The following is a 22,518-nucleotide window of genomic DNA, read 5'->3' as shown; positions in this document are numbered from 1 at the left end:
TCATTTATTTCTAATAATGTTGTTAATTTTTTTATTCCAACCATGGCAACCCAGCAGATATTCCCACAAAGACCCAAGAGTAGAGAGCTGGGAGGTTGAGATCGATCCCCTGATATAAGTTTGCCAAGGGCCCATTCAGGGTCCAGATCTGGTCTGGCGGTGGGCAGAGAGTCAGGCACCAAATATACATCTCATTTGTTCAACCTGGTTTAGCAAGGAAGAATCAGGAACACTACATAGGAAAGGGCTCTCTAGGGGAAGAACAAACTCTATTACCCAAAGAAGGAACTGCAGGAAGAGGTAGTCCTGAAAACAAGTCTAGAGGGATTTCAACAAGCACAGATGGGGCTGGAGAGGACCCGAGGCCACAAAAGGCATGAGCACGGGCCTGGAGGTGGGCATACAAGGGATGTTCAAGGAAACAGTAGTTTGGCTAAAGTGGAGGTAAATGTTGCTTTGCGTAAGACTAGAAAAGACTGGAGAGATGGAAACTTACCTTTGGACAAAGTGTGGTTTTGACTTGGCCATTCGGATGCCATAGGCATGTGAACACCATTTTGACTGCTTATTCTACTTTTCCAGATACTTCAGCTCAACTTGCAAACAGGGTACCAATCACAAACTGCTAAGCATGAACAGCAAATCGAAAAGAATGAGTTGATTATGGCCATGTTTTAACAGAAAATTCCTCAGGCCAACTCTAGCATCTCTTGCACACATGACTTGGGGCTCTGAGTTGCTGTGTTGCTGGTGGTAGCAGATGCACCGCTGGCCACAGCTGAAAGGTGTATGGTTTGTTTTTTAGGGTCAGGAAGTAGGTATGAAATCTTTTGGTGTTTGCTGCCGATGTCAAAATGCCTCTATTATGTCCTCAGCACTCTGCAAGACACTCAGCAGCCACCAGCTTTCATCATGTGCCACATCCCCAGATGCAAGTCTCTCTCAGAAACACTCACGAGGACAGACCAATTCTCTCTCTCATTCTAGCTCAGTCTCTTTCCTTCACTCAGAGGCATCACTGAAATACAGGGTTGGAAATCCACATGATGGTTAAAGACTGGCTGACAAAATATTATTATCATAAAACCGAAGGTGAAATAAATGCTCAAATGGCAGATCAAAAAGAAAAACTGGTGTCGGAATGGTTGTATCTGAGCACAATGCCGCTCTGAAGGAGCGATGGCACACAGCCCCCATCCTAGCAAGGTGGAAGAGGGGTTGAGAGAGAACATTAAAAACTATCTTCAACCAGGGATGTGAAAACCTTGAAGGTATGTTTTGGAGAGATCACTCCAGTAATGGTGTGAGGGTGGCCCAGAGAGAGCAAGTCCCGAAGCAATGAGACCAGCTGAAAGAGGATGACAGTTCAGGCCATAAGTAAAAGGCCCTGTCATACAAGGATGGAAGCCTCTGCCAACCCATTCGAGAATAGTCAAGAAGAGGTGAAAATATTAATAACAACAACAACAACAGGTAATACTTACCAAACCCTCAATATGAGTCAGGCATAGTTCTAAACATTTTTTCATGTATTTACTCATTTAATCCTCATTGTAAGAGGTAGGCCCAGGGCTCAACCCAGGTGTCTGATTTAAGAGGCCATGCTCTCAATCTCCATGGCCCTCATTTCTTGGTCTGAGGTCCCCACACCAATGCAGGTCATATGTAATATGTATTCAGATCCCTTAGCTGCATGAGGTTCAGGCTAGGGTGACAATTTCTCATAGATGAGTTTTTCCACTCATGCTCCCTTGGGGCTCTCCTAGGCTGGAGAGGGACTTTTTGATGCAGCAATACCTGACGTGTCTCTCTGATTTCTACAGGTAGCTGAATTACAGCCCCCCATGTGTGGGCAGCCGGACTCTCCTCTCTGTGCAGGCATTACAACCCTAGCTCCCAGCTGCAAAGGCTTATACACAGCAGTTTCTCTGAACTCTGCTCACTGTTTTGACTCTGAGAGCCCTTTATTTTTAACACATGGTGACTTCCCTTTCTTGGCTTCTAATTTAGCTTTGCTTGTTGGTTTTTTAATTTGGTTGTATTTTATCCAGAACTTGTGTTTGTGTGTTTGAAGCAGGAGACTGGGAGGGAGAGGCTTATTTCTCAGTCTACCATACTGCCTAAGAGCCTAAAACACAGTCTGTTAAGAGAGTCTTCTGGCACTCACCATCATCTTCCTGGAAACCAAAGTTTGATTTCAGACACGCCAAGTGTGAGCTGTCAAAGGAACATGCAAGTAGAGGGATCTATGCAGCAGACAGCTGGAACAGGGTTCTAGGGTACAGGAGAGAGATCAGGGCTATAACTGAAAAGCCAGCCATCACTGGGGTACAGGAGGTGACACTTGAAGCTCCCCAAGCAGATGAGACCACCAAGGGATAGCAAATGGATCAGGGAAGGTGGAGAGGTCACAGCCTTGCAGAACATCCACATCCATAGCAACAAAAGGAGTCAAGAGGAAGAAAATTAAGCCAAGGGAAAAGAGATTTTTCAAGAAGGGAGTTATGAACAGTGTCCAATGTTGTAGCAATGTCAAGGAAGATGAGGGTGCAAATGTCAGCAGATTTGACTGAGATCTTCTGAGAAGCAGTTCCAAGCCAGGCTATGAGGAATGATGAGGATGTGTGAGTGAGGGCTACAAATGTTGGTTTCCTCTGCATCCATCTCCTTATCGCCTCATCTGACTCACCTCCCACCTGACCAAATGCTCAGAAATGCCTCCAAAAAGCAGCTCTGGCCTATCACCACCTTCTCAACAACATCAGAGGGTGGCTACTGAGGCACTGCATCAGACAAAGGGGGGCAAAGGGCACTTCCTGGATGAAAGACTTTGAACTCCAAAGTATCTGAATGTCATACATCTGCCGTCCTGTGATATTTGCAAAGTGGCCTTAGTTCTCTTGGTACAAGGAGCAATTCTCTGAATTGCAGAGCTCAATGACTGTGTCCCCAGATATCTAGGAGTAAGAGCCCCACTCCCAGGATAGTTCCCCTCCCAGGTCACCACCCTCCAGACCAGGTCTCCTAACCCATCGGCTATGATTTCCTGCCTGCCAAGAATTTCAATTTTCACAATGCTGCTGCAAATGAGTCAAACTCTTTGGATCAATTCAGTAGGAAAGAGCAAATCACTCTGGGAACATGCACAGAGCAAGAAGAGAATGTACGTATGTGTGCACACGTGTGGGGTATGTGTGTGTTTATGTACATGTGCACACGTGGCATGTCTAGCACCTGACTGTAATTACTGTAATGAGTGACTCATCCATACGCTAGGAATTCAATACCCTTAGATCACTCACAAAGCAGTCAGTCTCCTCTTGAGATCACTCTAATCAAAGAAAAGGTTTCATTAGCTTCTCAGTTGCTCAGGCCCAAAACCTAGGACTCACCCCTCATTCTCTTCTCTTCATCTTGACATCTCATCCAGCACACAATCTGTCAGCTCTCCCCAACATATCCGGTATCAGCCTGCTGTTCTCATATCCCCAGCCATACCCTGATCCTGCCAAGGTCCCCTTGCTCCTGAATTCTGCCCTAACCTGCTGAGTAGGCCCCCAGTTTCCACTCTTGGTCCCCATCCCCCACCCAGTTTGTTTTCCACACAGTAGCAACAGTAATTAAAAACACAAAAACCAAAGAGCAACTGGAAGCCAGATTGTGTCTGCCTCCTGTTTAAAATCCTTCAGTGCACTTGGAATAGAATCTAACTCCTCTCTCAGGCTTTGAGCCCTACATGATTGGCCCCGCTGCCCAGTCACTGCCTCTCACATCCATCTCCTCCTGGCACGCTGAGCTCTGGCCACACTGACCTCTGAGTTCCTTGCTCACAGCAAGCTGATTCCTGTGCAGGGCTTTGCACCAGCCATCTCCTCTGCCTGGAACACTCATCCCCTCATCTTGGCACGACTGGTTCTTTTTTGTCATTCAGGCCTTGACTGAAAGTACATGGCCTGAATCTACGTTAGGCCTGTACTTTAGCATGACACTAGGGAAGCAAGGCCTTCTCTAACGTCACACTAAAGCAGACACTCAGTCATTCTCTGTCATGTATTCTGCATCGCTTTTCTTCCAATTTGACAGCTCCTTGCTGATCACTTCATGTATCCAATAAACATTTATTGATCACTTCTTGTGCCAGCCAGACTAGGCACATGGTTATTCTCCCCAACATGAAAGCCCATGAGGACAGAGGCCTTGACTATGGCTTCAGGGCCTGACATTTAAGAAATGTTTGATTTGCAGAATGAATAACAGCCACACGGTGATGTGTACTCAGGAAATCAGAAATGGCTGCTACAACTTCTTGCTTAGGTTTCATGGCTTTAAGGGAGCCAATATTCCAAAGTGGTCCCAGTGCTGGGATAAATCATTACCCATCTGCATTTTTCCAGGCCAGCTATGGTAGCCTTCCTGTTTGTGTATGCAGATGGCATTTATTAAGGGCCTACTGTGTACAGGCCTATGTTCAGTGTCAGTCGGTCCTGTGCAGCTCACCCAGCAGCTAGCACTTAGCAGCCACCCATGGAGAGGCCAACAGGACGCCCTGCCCTAGGCTTAATGGCCAATTCTCTGGAAGTCATCCGTGATGCAGCCAAGTGGCAGGTATCCTCCCACACCTGTAACTCCCTTCCACCAGGTTTCCCAGATATTCAGGCTTTCAGTGCAACCCACAGGGATGGCACAGAGAGCTGGCCTGCCCTGTCCCCAGGCCCTGTGTGCTAGCTGCATTTCTCTAGCCCCATTTCCCAAGCAGTGTAGGTGTCTATTTGTCCCTGCCCTGTGCCCAGCCTGATTCTCTCACAGGTTCTTGCCATTAGCAAGCCATCCAGCATACCCGCCAAGAAGACGGACTGTGGATTCCAGCAGGACAAGGCTGTGTCGTGCCGGTTCTGTCACTCACCAGCTCTGGATCTTGAACAAGTCATTCTATCTCTTCAAACCTCAGTTTCCTCCTCTACAAAACAAAAACTATCATAGCACTGACCTTTGGGGATGTTATGGCTGGTTCTTCCAATGCCACCTGCACCTCCCTACTCTGTGGCACATGAGGTCTCACCAGCCCCAACTCAAAGGACAAGTGAGCAGAGAGGAAACAGCTCTCTTTGGGCAACATTTCTATGGCCATCTCATACCAGAAATTAACAGCAAAAGAAGGACGCAATGCAACTCAGGACAACACATACAATTCAAACAACAAATGTATAGTGGCTGGGCACCAAGGATACAGAGAAAAATCAACATCATCGATGAGGAATGCAGTCAAAAGGGGGAGGCAGACCTATAAACAAAACTGCAGAGTCAGTGCATGCTCCACCCTGCGTGCTGTTACCAGGCAGGTGCATCAAGAATACAGACAGTGGAGTCTGCCATTCCACTGGGGCTGGGGGTGATTTGGATGAAAGAAAAAGATGATGAGTTTGGCCCCCTTTGTTTCCTAAATGTTCTATGCCAAATGTAGTCCTTGGATTAACAAGACATGTGAGTGAGTGAGAGGGGAGAGTCTGATCTAAAACAAAGGCTGAATAGTGGGTTCACCAAGAACAAGCAGCTACCCCACAAGTGACCTTGGAGACCTCATGCTGTAATCCACACAGTGTGTATCACCTCCTCTCTCCCTGACACAATACTGTGGCAGTTGCCATTCTTATTTCCTGGGATGCTGCATCTACCCACCTTTTGCTCTGGTAAGTGGCTCTCTGTAACCAGGGAAAGAGCCCTGGCTCAGCCCTTAGGACACAATAGGGAGGTTTCTCAGAATAGGAACAGGGACATGTTGTTGCCCTGAGTCCCCAGCAAGGTGACATGTAATCTTAGTTCCCTGGCATCTTCCTCTTCCCCACCAGCTAAATGCCAACTGAGGTGCAAAGACAGGAGCCAACCCAGGGAAGTAGAGGAGCAACAGAAGCCATGGTATAAACAATCAATCCAAGGAATCAGTGGCCAGAAGGCATTTGCAGGGCAGCCTTCAAAGTCCTGCTGCAGCTCTCTGGCTCACTGGCTGCACATCCCCTCCCTGACAGGCCCTCCTCTGACTGCTCTTTCTGCTGCACTCCAGCAACCAGGTGCCAGGCCAGCAGCAGCCACACCCAAGACAGAGACCCAAAGGCCCGGGAGGCACCGGTAGTCTACCAACCTTATTTTCAAGTTCCTAATGCAATACTTATGGTACAAAAGGGAAAACAAAAACAAAAATAAAAAAATAAGACCCCTCTCTTGTTTTGGCTGACAGGGGGTAGGCTGGAATTGTCTTTTTTGTTCAGTGGGGTATGGTGGTTAAGAGCATGGATTCTGGAGCCAGGCTGCTTAGGTTTGATCCTAGCCCTGCCACTTAGCTGTGGCATAAACCACTCTACCTTTCTGTGTCTGTTTCCTCATCTATAAATGACAACAGTAACAGTGCCTATCTCAATGGGTAGCTGTCAGAACAAAATGGTTAATATATGTAAAGTGTTTAGGGGCCAGGTATAAAAGCTGACACCTGTAATCCTAACAGTTTGGGAGGCTGAAGCAGGAGGATTGCTTGAGCCCAGAAGTTTGAGACCAGCCTGGGCAACACAGCAAGGCACCATCTCTACAAAAAACTTAAAAATTAGTTGGGTGTGGTGGTATGGCCTGTAGTCCCAACTACTCAGGAGGCTGAGGTGGGAGGATTGCTTGAGCCCAAGAGGCTGAGGCTACAGTGAGCTGTGTTCAGGCCACTGCACTCCAGCTGGGTGACAGAGTGAGAACTTGTCAGACAGACAGACAGACAGACAGACAGACAGACAGACAGACAGACAGAAAAAGCATTTAGGGCAGTGCCTGCCACATGCTTTTATCCTGGCATATGTGTGAGGAAGAACACAACCCAGATGGCCTGGAAGGGAGCTAGGTGAATATGCCCACGCCTTTGAATGGGTCCTGGGTGCAAATTCCATTCCAGGCTCCCCAAGGAGATTTCTTCTCTCTCTCTGTCTCTCTCTCTCAATCAATCTCTCTCTCTTTTTCAGAGATGGGGTCTTTGTCACCCAACCTGGAGGGCAGTGGCATAATCATAGTTCACTGCTGCCTTGAATTCCTGGGCTCAAGGGATCTTCCTGCCTCAGTCTCCTGCGTAGCTGTGACACAGGTGCACACTACCATGCCCAGCTAATTTTGTGAATTTTTGCAGAGATGAGGTCTTGCTATGTTGTCTAGGCTGGTCTCAAACTCCCGGCCTTAAGTGATCCTCCCACCCCCAGCTTCCCAAAGTACTGGGATTATAGGAGTGAGTCACTGCACCTGGCCTGGAGGTTTATTTTCATTACAGCAAAGAACCATCAACAGGAGTGAAGACCCAGCCACCTTGAGTAGGGCCTGTCAAGCCAAACAGAGTGGTCCTGGATACTGCTGTGACCTGCTGCTGCCCACTGTCCTGGCAGTACACAGCATCCCCTGGAGGACACCATCGCTTCATCCATGGGCCTGGCCCTATCACTGAGTGGACCGTATCTCTGCGCAAGACCCTTAGACACCCAGCCCTCTGTATTAACTATCTCTGCCTCCACCAACTGTACAGCTTATAGGGATTGTTGAGAGTTACAATATTACTGACAGTAAAGTCTAGGCATCATGAGAAGATTCAAAAATCATCCTGCTGGGTCCTCACATAGCTCCTGGCAGTCCAAAAAACAATAACAGCATCTAAGTGATGGAAAATTCATTTGAAAAAAGAATCTCCAAGCAACTTCTGAAAAAAAGCCTCACTGGTCAGATGGACTTGGAATCACAGGGCTGGCAGCAACTGCTAAGACCGGTGGCTTCCAAACTTGCTTTCGACCTCCAAAGCCATTGCTCAGTTGAAATTCACCCAGAAGTCCAGTACATAAAACTGATACAAACAGAGCTGCTCTGGTGGAAATAGTGCCCAAACTGCCTGCTTGGCAGCATCTCTCCACTCTCTCAGCCCCTGGTGGCACCTAAGGCAACTCTAAGGAACCCCTGGGACTCCACGAAGCACTGATGGAAAACCAAGAATCTAGGCCAACCTCCCCGAGTTTATACGAGAAAATAAGTCACGCAGAAGTCATGCTCTGAATGGCACCTGAATGCAAACCCAGTTTTCTGACACTGGGCTAAAACTTCTCACTCTACTTTGCGAGGACTAGATCTATGGAAAATGGCAATTTAAAGAAACAAGGCTCATTTTCGATCACCTACAACATAATCCCTGAGTATTTTAAAAGCCCTTGAACCAGCCAAGTAGGAAACAGAGCCCAGCCCCACAGACTGGCAGAAAGCAGTTCGGAAATGAGTTGCAGAAGCACATCTGACAATTCCATACAGTTTCTGTCAGTTCCGTGGGATATAAACAGGTCTTAAAAGGCTTGCGCTGTGTGGCTGTGAGAGACCCCAGATCAGGCAGGCCAGGAGGTGAATGCTAATGAGCTATGGAAATAGCAATTACTTCCCCCATGTCAGGCACTGTGCCAAGCGAAGGAGGATAAAGAGGTCTGAGATATTTTTAAAGTATTTTTACAGCAGAAAAACTTTCCTACAGACTCAATTATGTAACTATCAGACTCCACCTCTGAGCTGAAATTATCCAGGGCCTTAGGAAAAAAATCCGTTTTTTCCTGCACGGGGGTCACAGGTTTCTCCAGAGAAACTTAGCGGTATGGCTAGTGACCCAGGGCAGCTGCGAACCATCAGCCCAGAGACCTTCCCAAGGACAGTTTGGAGCCTGCCAGGGAAAAATTCCAGCCAAGTGGAGGGCAGAAGTCATGCTGCTGACCCGGTCATCATTCATGACATGGTGGTGTCCAGGAAGATCCACTCTGGGGGCTTCTGACCCCAGCCACGTCAGCACCTTCACCATTCCCTGGTGCCAAAATGGGGCTGGGGTCACTGACGGAGTGAGGATGCCTACAGAACTGTCATCAACTCATAGTAACTCTGTTGTTGGCAAAGTACAGACAGTAAGAGAAAGGCTGGGGCTTGTGGAATGAAGAACTTCACCAATGAAATGATAGCCAAAATCAGATAGACTTAGGGAGATTAACTTACAGCCCAGGTTTTTGTCAGCCTGAAGATGGGAGCACTTTGTAATGCTGATACCACAGACATGAGAGAATGAAGGTTGTTGAGTTCTAGAAGTTTCTGAAAAAAAGATATGGAATAGATTATTTTGCTGCTATAAACAACAGAACAAAAACATGCTCAAGTGTTACCAAATGTCATATTTATGAAATTCAATTACACTTAAAAATATCTCATGTGGAAAACATAGTTCTAAGGATTTCATAGAAACCATATGCTTTTTTCCTCTTAAATTGTCAAAAGGTGAGTCTGCATCTAAAACATGTGCAAAATTTCATAAGCTGACTAGTCTGGACAGAAACGTGGCACGGGGTAAGGTTTGATAGTGTGCATTACGTTCTTTTTTTAGACAAATCTGAATACTGTCCCAGCAGGCTTTTGTAAACTAAAACCCCGACTGTGCCAACAGCATCAATGTGGGTCTTCTATGATTATCTTAACACCAGAAGGAGACAGAGGCCAAGGAAAGATGGTACCAATCTGCATAATCCCTCTCAGCTGGGAAGGCAATGCTCGGGCTTCCCCATCACTTGACCATGTTCCTTTGAACCAGACCCCAAATTAGTGAGAACATTTGGATTCAATTCAGTCTCAGACAAGTTTCTTACCATGGAGGGAAACAGAATGAGACACAGTCGAGTGTAAGTGCAGAAAAATGCGACTGCTCTGTTCCTGGTTTTATGCTAAGAGAAACCTGCTAACAGGACAGGGGTGCCATTTCTCTTTCTTGGGAATCAATGAAGTTTGGGTTATTAGGCAGGCTCTATGGAATCAAAAGACCTGGTTCCATTCCCAGCTCCCACTACTTGTGTGTCCTAATCCTTGATGTCCTCATACTTAAAGTGCAGAAGGCAATCACGGCACTTCTGCTACATGAGACAGTACATATCAACTGCCTAGACCAGTGGCTGGTCCCAGGGCAGGAGCTCAGTACAATATGAGTCTCAGCCTTGTCTTTCCCCACCTCCATCACTTAAGTATTTCCAAGCTCAGCTGCCCCTTCCTCTAATATGTCTTTCCTGACTGTGTCCCCACAGAAGTCCATGCATATCTGTAGCACACTGGATTGTACTTGCTTTTTACTTGCCTCTCTCTCACCCTGGACTGTGTGTTTCCCGAGAGCAGGGACAAAGTTTTGTCTATCATGGTGTCTCTGGTACCCAGTACAGTGCCCAGCACATTGTAGGGCCTAGTGAAATGCATAAAGAAAGGAAAAGCCCTTATACTTAGTCCTCACAGCTCTGTTCCTACTTGGAAATTTCTCTCTCACCACATGAGCTAAATACTTCATTTCATACATCTCGTAACATTCTCTAATTGTTTCCTGTGTGTAAGAATAGATTCTCTAAGTGAACTGAATTTCATTCTATGTATCTGCATTGCTTTGCCTGTCACAGAACTTCTTTTTAGAGCTGAAAGGGCTCTAGAAATTATCTAACCCACAGCTCTGGAAATTATCTAACCCACCCCTTTCATTTTATAGATGGGAAAACCAAGGCCCAGAGAAAGGAAGGGGCTTGCACAAGGAAAGACCCAGGGCACAGAGCCAGCATGACAGTCTGCCACACAGAAAATGGCAGAGATTAAGGAGGGATCATTTTGAATTCCATGGGTGGGCACCATAAACACATTTCCAAACTGACAGCCCAGGAGGACTGGAACCACATCCTACTTTCTCTTGTGGCCCAGAACAGAACTGATTGACAGCAACAAATATCATTAAGCCCAGCACCAGTTCCAAGTACTTCAGGAGAATGCATAGGAAGTAAATGTGGCCATTGCTCTTAACATAAATAGATGATGCACTTAACCCGCCCATGAGGGCCAGCAGAGCAGCTTCCCTGAAGGCAGAGAGGCACGACTCCGATTCCTGCCCACCACTGACTGGCTATGGGGCCCTGAGCATGGACACTTCACCTCTCTAAGCTCTCCTTCCTCTGCAAATGGAATAATAATCATGTGAGCACTGAATATGATGAGGTCAGTAAAGCAGCTGACCATAGCATGGTGCCCGGCTCGTAAAGGGCAGCTTTCCTAGGACCTGGGTGGGAAGACAACACACGCACACATGAAGCAAGCAGCGAAACAGCCAGCACAATGCTGCGGCTGAGAGTCAGGCAAGCCTGGGTGGTTGAAACCAGTGTATGGGAAGGAGCTACTGGGTGTGACAGTGGTCCAGGATGGCCCACGGGATGGCATAGCATTCCTAGAGATAAGGGAAGAGAAGGGAAAAGGTGATTGCCAACAAGGACAGAACCTATCAGGCCAGGGGGCAGGAGGTGGGGATGGGGGGCTGCAGAGTCATCTGGCCCCCACCTGAAGCTCAGCGGGAGGTGGGTAGGGTGTGCTGACTGCTGACAATATTGTGCAGGATGTAATGATATCACAAGCATTGAGCATTGATGCTAACTAAAATCCATCAACCCCCAGAATTGGCTAAATCTAAAGTAGGAGAATGAATGGATTCCAGGGGCAGCCTCTGGGTCCTGCCTTGCGGAGAGACTGTGAAAGCCCAGGTAAGGAGAATGGCTGGCCACTGAAATTATAGGGTGTGGGGCACGCTGCCAATTTGCGCACAAGGTGCTAGGGGGCTGGTGAGCACCCAGGCAGGTCTAACACCTGGCTCTGCCTAGGGAAGTCAAGCCACAGCACCCTGTTTGAACTGTGCCTGGCAGGCCCACAGCAAAGCAGCTCCCAAAGTACTGAGGAAACATATTTTTGGGGAGGTGTGGGAGAGAAGAGGGAAAGGAAGGAAAAATAATAATAAAAAGCTTACCTTGGCTATTTTCACAAAATGGCTGAGGATTTCTGCCCTTATTTTTAAAGTCTGTGCTGTTAGAATTTCTCGTACAACCCAAAAACTGACCTGTAGAGTCAAATACACACACATACACACATACACACCAGAAAAGTTGTTAATTGCTGGACCACCCGTGTCCCCCTTGCCCACCGCTGTTATGGGATTTCCAAGAGGTCAGGAAACTGGGAGACGATAGCCTGGGGTCACATGAGTTAAAGAGTTCCTCTACAGCACCCAACCCTGCAAATGGGCCGTGTTCTCAGCACCCTGTCTGCAGTGCACACTGCAGTGCCAAGAGAAAGCAGCACTTTCCTCGTCATCCCAGGGAGCGCTGGGCCTCTGTGACACGAGTCTCGAGAAGAGTTGCTGGGAATCCTGAGATGAATCAGACTGAATTCCTGCTCAGAAGGATCCCAGTTGTGGGGAGATCATAGATGATGGGTGGATGGAGGGACAGATGGACAAAGAGCCAAAGGGACATGTATATTGGTAGGAACACTTGTGAGGTCCATATCCCCAGCCAGCCCTAAGATAAGGAGGATTCATCAATATTTGCACAATTTTAACAAATTTAATTTTTTGGGAGAGGCCCATCCCATAATGTAAATGATATGGAAGTATCTCTTTCAAAGTTCCATAAAGCAATGCATGTTACAGGGCATGTTTTCCTGGAGACAGCATGCACCAAAAAGGGTATGATGGTAGCTTTGGTTCAGAAGCCCATTCATGCTTGACCTCTCACATACAGCAACAGCCTGAACCCCTGTGTCTGATGGTGGAACAGGAAAGTCATCTACCAGAGTGGAGCTGACTCACATGGCACCTCAATGCAACGGAAGAGACTCATGCCAAGAAATGCTGGGAAGTGGCTAGCTCTTCCTGTTTATGTTTCACTTCTGTAACAACAGTTCTATGTGAAACACGGATGCCCAAGAGTGCAATGACAGCACTGCAAAGAAAGGTGGAGAGCCAGGCAAAGCACGGGGCATAGGGAGAATTAAAAAGAAGGCAAGGCATCTAAAACCTCTGAACTTTATAGGGAAAAATATAGTTAAGGATATTCCAGAGCTAATAAAACAAGCTTACTGCTGCAATAAAATGTATTCTCGTTATTGAAATACCATCACTTTTCAAATAGAAAGCAAAGAAAGAGAAACCAAGAATCAACAATGTGCTTTTTATATTAAGCAGGAGTATTATAGAAATGTTTTCTCAGTGTAATTATCTGTGGTTGCCTCCAGGACATGACTGGGTTTCCATAGAATCATTTTTTCCAAGGAATTGCCCACAATTAAGCTCAGACTCAAATATTTACTAGCCAGTTACAGAAAAAAGTTTTTCTAAATACCAAATGGGATGCCCATAAACCTTATATTTTAATATGTGTACATTTTTATGGCATATTATCACACTCAAGTGTGATAGTTTACATGTACAATTTAATAGATTCCTGCATGTCAAAGAATCACACGTTTATGGCATATTAAGGAACATGGAAGCATTGACTCTGGAACTGCAGCCCATGTTGTGCAGAGGCAACTCTGAGTCAACAACTCGATTCAGCAGAGTTCCATGAAGCCCCTTCGGTGTGTGGGCTCCAGGCACTGGGAGCCCAGGCCTTTCTGAAATTGAGGTGACCAAAGGAGGAGGCAGAATCCTTAAGGAATCGCTGTATTAGAAGGCAGCTGGTAATAGTGGCCATGGAAGAAGTTCAAACAGTAAACCAAAGTATGAGAGAGGTAATGACAGAGGAAGGCTTCTCAAAGAAGATAGGCCTTGAAAGATGGGTAGACTTTAAACAAGAGAAGACTGAAGTGTGGCCATATGTTACATGACCAGGGACGGCTGGATAGGCTGAAAGCACTGGTGTTGCAGGAGTGCTGTGGGTGGGGGTTGTGAGTGACGATGAGGGTGGGGAGGGAGAAGAAGACCAGACTGGGTGTGTGGTGGGGAGGGGAGGACTGGTGCAACAAGGTGAGAGGAAGGAGCTAAAACACTATGCTACACAGGGACTTTCAGAGGCTTCTGAGCAGGGTGATAGATGAGATCCTTTGCAAGGATAGAGACACCCATTAGAAAACTGATGCAATGGTCTCAGTGAGAGATGAGGAGGTCTGAGCCAGCGCCATGCTGACGGAGATGGGAAGAAGAGGGAGATAAGGAAGACATTACAAAGGTAGAATCAGCATAGTTTTAAACACTTTTTTATTTTATTCTCTTTTCTAACTACAAAACTTAAGTTTTTAACTTCAGAAGTTTGATGAAGAAAACAAGGAATAAGAGATAAGTACAAAAGTAAGTCGTAAGAGATAAGTATAAAAAGACAAATCTCAGTCTCACATATAGACCAACATCATAAACACTGTGGTATGGGTCCTTCTAGTCTTTTTTTCCTTTTTTTTTTTTTTTGAGAGGGCGTCTCGCTCTGTCACCGAGGCTGGAGTACAGTGGCACGATCTCTGCTCACTGCAACCTCCGCCACCTGGGTTCAAGCAATTCTCCTGCCTCAGCCTCCTTAGTAGCTGGGATTACAGGCATGCACCACCACACCTGGCTAATTTTTGTATTTTTAGTAGAGATGGGGTTTCACCGTATTGGCCAGGCTGATCTCGAACTCCTGACCTCAGGTGATCCACCTGCCTCAGCCTCCCAAAGTGCTGGGATTACAGGCATGAGCCACCATGCCCGGCCATCTTTTTTTTCTCTATATAGAACAACATGTTTGTCTCTTAAAACTAAATTGGTGTATATTAATTATATATCACAAGATTTTTATAAGTGAATATTCTTCTACAATTTTTAGCAGCTTCCAAGTATTTCATCATAGAGAAGTATCATCATTTTCTTAAATAACCCTCTACTGTTGAATAGGTTATTTCTAATTTTGTTGTAATAATGCTGAGATGAACATCTTTATACATATGTTTGTACACTTTTTATTAAGGTCCCCAGATAAATTCATGTAAAGTGGAGTGAATAAAAGCGTGTGTACCTGTTTACAAAAGTATATGTAAAAAAGGTGGCCTCCAAAAGGTCTATTTGTTTACCCATCAACAAGTTGAAGCAGATCCATGTTGCCATACACAGGCCAATACCAGTTACTATCAGTTTTTTTTTTTTTAACTAATTCGATGGAAAAAAATGGTATTTCACAGTTTCAATTTCACATTTCTGTCTTGACTATTTAGGTGTTTTTTGTTTGTTTGTTTTGCTTTTTTTCAGTTAACTTTTTTTGTTCCAAATATTTATAGGTCATTTGTATTATTTGCCTTCTGAACTGCCTGCACAGGTCCTTGTGAAGAACTATCTTTCTACTGGGACATCTTTCCTTCCAACCTCAAACTCCTGGGCTCGAGTATCCTCCCACCTCAGCCTGTCAAGTAGCTGAAACTACAGGCATGCATCACCACACCTGGCTTTTTTTTTTTTTTTTTTTTTTGTATGGATGGGGTCTCACTATGTCACCCAAGCAGGTTTTTTCTTATTATTGATTGATAAAAGCTCTTTGTATATCAAATAAAAATACATGTTGTGAGTCATATATTGTACCAAGAGCATGTAGACATCGGTACTATAACATTGTTTGGAGGAATCGAAATCAATAACATTTTGAAGAACAACTTGAACATATCTTTCAAGATGTTTAAGGTATAGTCTCCCTAGAATATTTACCTTACAAAAATACAGAAATACAGAAACACAGATACACAAGGTTTCATTGAAGCACTATCTACAATTTTTAAAAGCCCATTGATAGGGAATTGGTTACACAATTTACACTACCACTTCAAACTCTGCAAGGAAGTCACTAAGCTCAGCCAATATTTAACAAGTGGGAAGTTACATTCTACCTTCTTGAGATCTAATCTACATAGATTATTTGAAATTCTTCTGCATGAGAGATTTGTCGATTCTTCCACATTTATTTATATCAGTATAGACTTGTGGATATTTATTTTATACTTTGGGTTACAATCCAATACCATTATTTATATGCTGTTCAAATTGTTCCAGCTTTGGCCTTTGAGAGTTCTTTCAGTTGGCTCCTGCATCCCTTTGACACAACCCCTGTATTGTTTTGGTTTGTTAGTTTGAGCACTTCCTTACCTTCTGGCAATACAATATGCAACAGGCTCATCTTTTATATTTCTTGCCTTAGTCTTAAAATTAGTCATTTCTCCAAGGAACGTTGGTTCCTTTTATCAAATAACAGTATTAGAAACCAAGATTAGCACAAAACAGGTATGAAGTATGCTTGCTGCTATTGGGGTATCATCGTTTCTGGGTCCTCTCAGCTGGCAGAGCCAAGAAATTGTGTGTGTGTGTGTGTGTGTGTGTGTGTGTGTGTGTGTGTGTGTGTGTGTGTGTGTGTGTGTACTAACCCATGCGTATACACATATCTGTAAAGATTTCTATATGTAACCATCTATATCTGTATTAAGCTAAACATGAGTTCATACTGATGTCTCCAACTGTAATCCATTACCACATGGGTCGTTCTAGCCTCCTCACACCTGGCTTATCTGTAATTTCCCACTCCAACAGTGAGAAACTTGGTTCCCACCATCTGCCATCCATTTCATTATACTCTCTTATATTCATCTATTTCTTATATTGTTTGATCCCAGTACACAGGGATAACGGTTTCAGAATTGTTACCCATCCCCCTTGGGAAACAACTTTATCAAATGGAGTATGGTATTTATATACAGTTCCTTTGTCTTTAGCCTTATAGGCTCCACTCTATTACAAATTTACTTAGGTCAGCAAAGTTTTCTCTCCCTGTCCTCAGTGAGGTTGTTCATACATTTATAATAGATTCTTTTGTTACATTCTGCTATAACATTTTGTAATATTCTACGTAACAAAATGTAACAAAGTGTTACATTGATCCCTCAAGTTGAATTTTAAAAATTTGCATATATTAAGGTTTCCTCTTGGTGCTATAAAGTTCACAAATGCACTGTGTCATGTATCCAACATGACAATATCATATAGTTTCACTGCCTTAAAAAAAAAAAAAAAAACCCAGACTTCACCTATTCAGCCCTCTCCCCTTTCCAAAGCCCTGACACACACTGATTTGTTTATCATCTCTATAGCTTTACCTTTTCCAGAATGTCAAAAAAGGAAATACAAATGTAGAAGTATAATCATGTTGATAACTTGATTTATGCTAGCAAGAACATTTTCTTTGCTTTGTAATAAACCAACAATAATGATTCAGGAGGAGGAAGAAAAGAGAAAAGGCATCCTCTTTTTTTTTTCCAGGATGTCAAAAAAGGAAATATAAATGTAGAAGTATAATCATGTTGATAACTTGATTTATGCTAGCAAGAACATTTTCTGTGCTTTGTAATAAACCAACAATAATGATTCAGGAGGAGGAAGAAGAAAAGAGAAAAGGCATCCTCCATATGCAACCTTTCAAGACTGGCTTTTTTCACTTGGCAATATGCACTTTAGATTCATCCACAACATAAAGATGGGAACAACACACACTGGGGACTATTAGAGGAAAGAGAGAGAGTGTGGCAAAGGCTGAGAATCTACCTATTATTGGGTACTATGCTCACTACCTGGGTGACAAGATCATTCATACTCCAAAACCTCAGCATCATGCAATATACTCATGTAACAAACCTGCACAGGTACCCTGAATTTAAAATAAAACATGAAATTATTTTTTTAAAAAAAAGATTCGGGCCGGGCACTGTGACTCATGCCTGTAATCCCAACACTTTGGGAGGCCGAGGCGGGCAGATCACCTGAGGTCAGGAGTTCCACACCAGCCTGAGCAACATGGAGAAACCCCATCCCTACTAAAAATACAAAATTAGCCGGGTATGGTGGCATATGCCTGTAATCCCAGCTACTCAGGAGGCTGGGGCAGGAGAATTGCTTGAACCCAGGAGGCGGAGGATGCGGTGAGCTGAGATCACGCCACTGCACTCCAGCCTGGGCAACAAGAGTGAAACTCTGTCTCAAAAAAAGAAAAAAAAAAAAAGATTCATCCATGTCTTTATATGACTTGATAGCTCATTCTCTCTTTTTTGGAAGAATGCTATTCCACCGTATGGATTTACCATGGTTTATTATCCATTTACCTTACCTAATGAAGGATGATATCTTGGTTACTTCTGATTTTCAACAACTATGAATAAAGCTGCTATAAACATTTGTGTGCTGTTTTTTGTGTGTGGATATAAGTTTTCAGATCAGCTAGGTAAATACATAGGATTGCAATTGCTGGATTGAGTGTCTCATTTCACATTCCCACCAGCAATGAATAAGAGTTTGTGTTGCTTCAGATCTTTGACGGCAATTGGTGTTATCAGGGTTTTTTGTTTGTTTTATGTAGACATTCTAATAGGTATGTAGTGTTTTGTGTTTCCCTAATGACAAATAATGTTGAGCATCTTGTCATATGTTTATTTGCCATCTGCATATCTTCTTTGGTGAGCTTTCTTCAGATCTTTTGCCCATTTTTTAATTGGGCTATTTTCTTATTGTTGAGTTTCAAGAGTAAATTTTGGATACAACTCCTTTATCATATATGTGTTTTGCAAATATTTTCTCCCAATCTGTGGTAAGTCTTTTAATTCTCTTTACCATGTGTTTTGCAGAGTGAAAAAAATTTAATTTTCATAAAGTTCCAACTTATTTTTTCTTTCATGAATTCTGCTTTTGGTGTTTTATCTGATAACTCATTAACAAATCCAAGGTCATACAGGTTTTCTTCTACGTTTTCTCCTAAAAGTTTTATAGTTTTGTCTTTCACATTTAGGCCTATGATCCATTTTCAATTAATTTTTAGGAAAGGTCTAAGGTCTGTGTCTAGGTTCATTTTTTTTTTACATATACACACAAATATTTAAATTCTTCCAGCACCACTTGTCCTTTCTCCACTGAATGCCCTTGTACCTTTATCAAAGATCAGCTGACCATATTTGTGTAGGTCTATTTATCAGCTCCATCGACCTATGGGGCCAATTCTTTCGCCAATACCATGCTGTCTTGATAACTGTAGCTTTACAGTAAGTGCTGAAATCAGGTAGAGTGAGTCTTCCAATTTTGTTCTTTTTCAGTATTGTGTTGATATTTGTAAAACAGCTTTCTAGGATTTTGATTGGGATTGCACTGGATCTACTGATCAAGTTGGGAAGAACTGACATCTTAACAGTATTGAGTCTTCCATTCCATGAAGATGGAGTATTTCTCTATTTATTTAGCTCCACTTTGATTTCTTTTATCAGTTTTTGAGGTTTCCACATTAACAGAACCTGTACATATTTTGTTAGAGGTATATCTAAGTTTTATGGCTTTTTTGGTGATATTGTAAATGGTATTGTTTGTTAACTTCAAATTGCAGTTCCTCATTGCTGGTCTAGAGGAAATCAATTGACTCTTGTATACTGGCCTGTGTCCTGCAACTCTGCTTACTCACTTCTTAGTTCCAGGAGTATTTTTGGAGATTTCTTTGGAATTTTCTACCTAGATAATCACGTCACCTATGTATAAAGGTTGTTTTACTTCTTCCTTTCCAATCTGTATACATTTTATTTATTTATTTTCTTGTCTTACTGTACTAGCCAGGACTTGCAGTAAGATGTTGTACAGAACAGATAAGAGAGCACATCCTTGCCTTGTTCCCAATCTTAGGGGGAAAGTATTCAGTGTCTTACCATTATGTATGATGTTGGCTGAAGGACTTTTGTAGATGTTCTTTATCAAGCTGAAGAAGTTCTGTTCTATTCCTAATTGGCTGAGATTTTTTTTTTAATTATGAATGAGTACTGGACTTTGTGAGATGCTTTTTCAGGTCAAATGATATAATAATATGATTTTTCTACCCTAGCCTATTGTACAGTGGATTACATTAATTGATTTCCAATTGCTGAAGGAGCCAAACACACCTGGAGCATAACCCCAGTGGGTCATGGTGCTAATAAACTTTTAATACACATAACCTATTATTAACACTATTATTGTTATAGTGGTATAGCTAGCACTGGCATTTAGCTACTGAGGACTATGATATCTGGGACATGCCACAGCGGAATTATAAAAAAACAGAATAGTTATGGACACAACTTTATTCAGTTAACCAACCATGAAAAAAACAATCAAAGAATAAAACAAAGAAAAACAACAAGAAAAATCCAGATTTAAAAATACTACTATTTCTTATGAAAAATCTACTTTTGCCACAAATTTCTCCTAAGTCCATTCACAGTTTTCTTAGAAACCAAGAGTTTGAAAGCATCTTAGAGGTCCCATCTACTCCCTGCCCTGACAGCTGGATGGTGTTCTACAGTAATAAAGCCCTTGTCTGGTCTCTGCCTCAGCCTTCATGGTTAAGAAACTTCCTTATATTAGGAGGAGGCCAACTGCCTCCCCGTTTCCATCCCTTGGGCCCTGCACTTATTGACCAGGCCCCATAGATTATGTTGAATCCAGCTTCCCCATTAAGAACTCCTCAACTGCTTGAAAACCTTGATGACCTTCTCCCTGAGTCTTCTCACTCACAGATCCTCCACCTATCCCTGTATAACATGTTTTCCTTCCCCTACTCTTCTAGTCACTGTAATACTTACATGCCACTCCTGTGTGATAATTCCCACCCTCACCCCTCATGTGAGGCACCCAGAACCAGACGTAACTGTCCAAGAGTGGTCTGGATAAAGCTGAGAAAAGCAAGATTACTACACACATACTAGAATGCCTAAAACACAAAATAGCTGACAATATCAGTTGCTGGCAAGGATTGAAGCCACACACTCATTCATTGCTGGTGAGAATACAAAATGGGACAAACACAATCTAGCTTATGTTCCTAGGTATATACCCAGCTGATCTGAAAATCTAGCTGAGTGCGGTGGCTCAGGCCTCGAATCCCAGCACTTTAGGAGGCCGGGGTAGGCAGATCACAAGATCAGGAGTTTGAGACCAACCTGGCGAACATGGTGAAACCCCGTCTCTACTAAAAATACAAAAATTAGCTGGGTGTGGTGGCGTGCACCTGTAATCCTAGCTATTCCAGAAGCTGAGGTAGGAGAATCGCTTAAATCCAGGAGGCGGAGGTTGCAGTGATCTGAGATCACGCCACTGCACTCCAGCCTGGGCAACAGAGCAAGACTCCGCCTCGGGGATAAAAAGAAAGAAAGAAAGAAAACTTTAGTACACACACACACACACACACACAAATGTTTGTAGCAGCTTTATTCATAGTTGTCAAAACTGGAAGTAACTAAGTAACTGAGATGTCCTTCAGTAAGTGAATGGATGAACAAACCATGGATGGTAAATCCATACAATGGAATATACACATACAAAAGAGCTGTCAAGACATATAAAGTAATATAAAGACATGGATGAATGTTAACTACATATCGCTAAGTGAAAAAAGTCCGTGTGAAAAGGCTACATGTTTATGATTCCACGGTAGAGATGGTAAACAGATCAGGATCTGGATTGCTATCTTCCCCTCCACACCAATCCTGCCTTCTTCCTTGGGCAACTTCAACATCACTGCAAATGACCCTGGCCTCAGATCCCTTGAGCACTTCAACTTTAGCAACTAGACCTCCCTACCACCTCAGCCACCTCTTTGTTCTTGATTTCCCAGACCTGCTCTATGTCAGAAAATTTTGGTTCCATCTGGGGCTACAATCTTTAAACATTCTAGTCCTTACTCTCTCCTTGACCCCCACTGTGTCAGACCTTTCCTCTCACAATGTCCTGGATTCCCTGGCAGCCCTTTTCCTTGGCATCCTTTTCCTCTTAAGCAGACCAATCCCCTATCATTTGTCACTTCAGCCTTTTCTTTTCTTCTGAGACAGCGTTTCGCTCTGTTGCCCAGGCTGGAGTGCAGTGGTGAGATCTCGGCTCACTGCAGCCTCCACCCTCCGAGTGCAAGTGATTCTCCTGCCTCAGCCTCCCAAGTAGCTTGGACTGCAGGTGTGCACCACCACGCCCAGCTAATTTTTGTATTTTTAGTAGAGATGGGATTTTGCCATGTAGGCCAGGCTGGTCTTGAACTCCTGACCTCAGATGATCCACTTGGCCTCCCAAAGTGCTGGGATTCCAGGCTTGAGCCACCATGCCCGGCCTACTTCAGCCTTTTCTTTACCACTAGTTTAACTTCCCTTGCATCTTGACCCTTCCAAAAAATCTGCTTTGCCAACCCCTAAGGGGATGGGTCTAACCATCTGCTCTTCCATGCACCTACTCCTAGGCTGAGAAGTGCAACTAGAGAAAACCACCTACTACCTACATGCACTGGGGCCACTTAGAAAATCACAATCTCTATTTCATCTGGGCCACCATCACTGCCCAAGAGTCTTGCTATATTTCCAGAGTCAGCTCTCTCTCCTTTCCTGTGAAGCAGCTTTTTTCAAGCTTTCCCCAAACCCATCAATCTTCTCGCCCCACTCCTTCCCCCTTTCCCTCCCATTTCACTGACGAAGAAAAGCCATCACTCTCCTTGTATTGCACCTACAAATGGGTCTACATCTGCCCCTTTCCTTTCTGCTGACTCATCTCTTACATTGAAGAGGCACCCAGGTCTTGGCTTCTTCCACCTTTTCTGAGACTTTACCTCATTAAGTACTTCCTCCCTCTCCTCATCTTTAACTTTTCCAGGTCCACTGGCTCCT

The 22,518-nt window shown here is 43.9% G+C and overlaps 1 protein-coding gene across 18 annotated transcripts in view; it reads right to left on the bottom strand.

Annotated features, from left to right (window-relative positions):
* The window catches only part of RALGPS1 (Ral GEF with PH domain and SH3 binding motif 1), a 307,580-nt gene that overhangs the window by 161,167 nt on the left and 123,895 nt on the right, over nucleotides 1-22,518 (bottom strand). For 15 of the 18 annotated variants that reach the window (XR_008668562.2, XM_031014342.3, XM_031014340.3 and 12 more), the window contains exons 6-7: nucleotides 11,837-11,926; nucleotides 9,028-9,120 (exon numbers count right to left, since the gene is read on the bottom strand). Coding sequence is in view for 17 of the 18 variants with exons in the window: in XM_031014342.3 (XP_030870202.1) it covers nucleotides 9,028-9,120; nucleotides 11,837-11,926 (183 nt within the window). In the remaining variant the exon portion in view is untranslated. The remainder of the gene's footprint in view (nucleotides 1-9,027; nucleotides 9,121-11,836; nucleotides 11,927-22,518) is intronic. The other 3 variants (XM_063697034.1, XM_055351185.2, XM_031014344.3) reach the window with 1 other exon arrangement.

This window comes from Gorilla gorilla, chromosome 13 (assembly GCF_029281585.2).
Source record: "Gorilla gorilla gorilla isolate KB3781 chromosome 13, NHGRI_mGorGor1-v2.1_pri, whole genome shotgun sequence".
NCBI classification, from domain to species: domain Eukaryota; kingdom Metazoa; phylum Chordata; class Mammalia; order Primates; family Hominidae; genus Gorilla; species Gorilla gorilla.
This window is presented reverse-complemented; position numbering and strand designations above follow the sequence as displayed.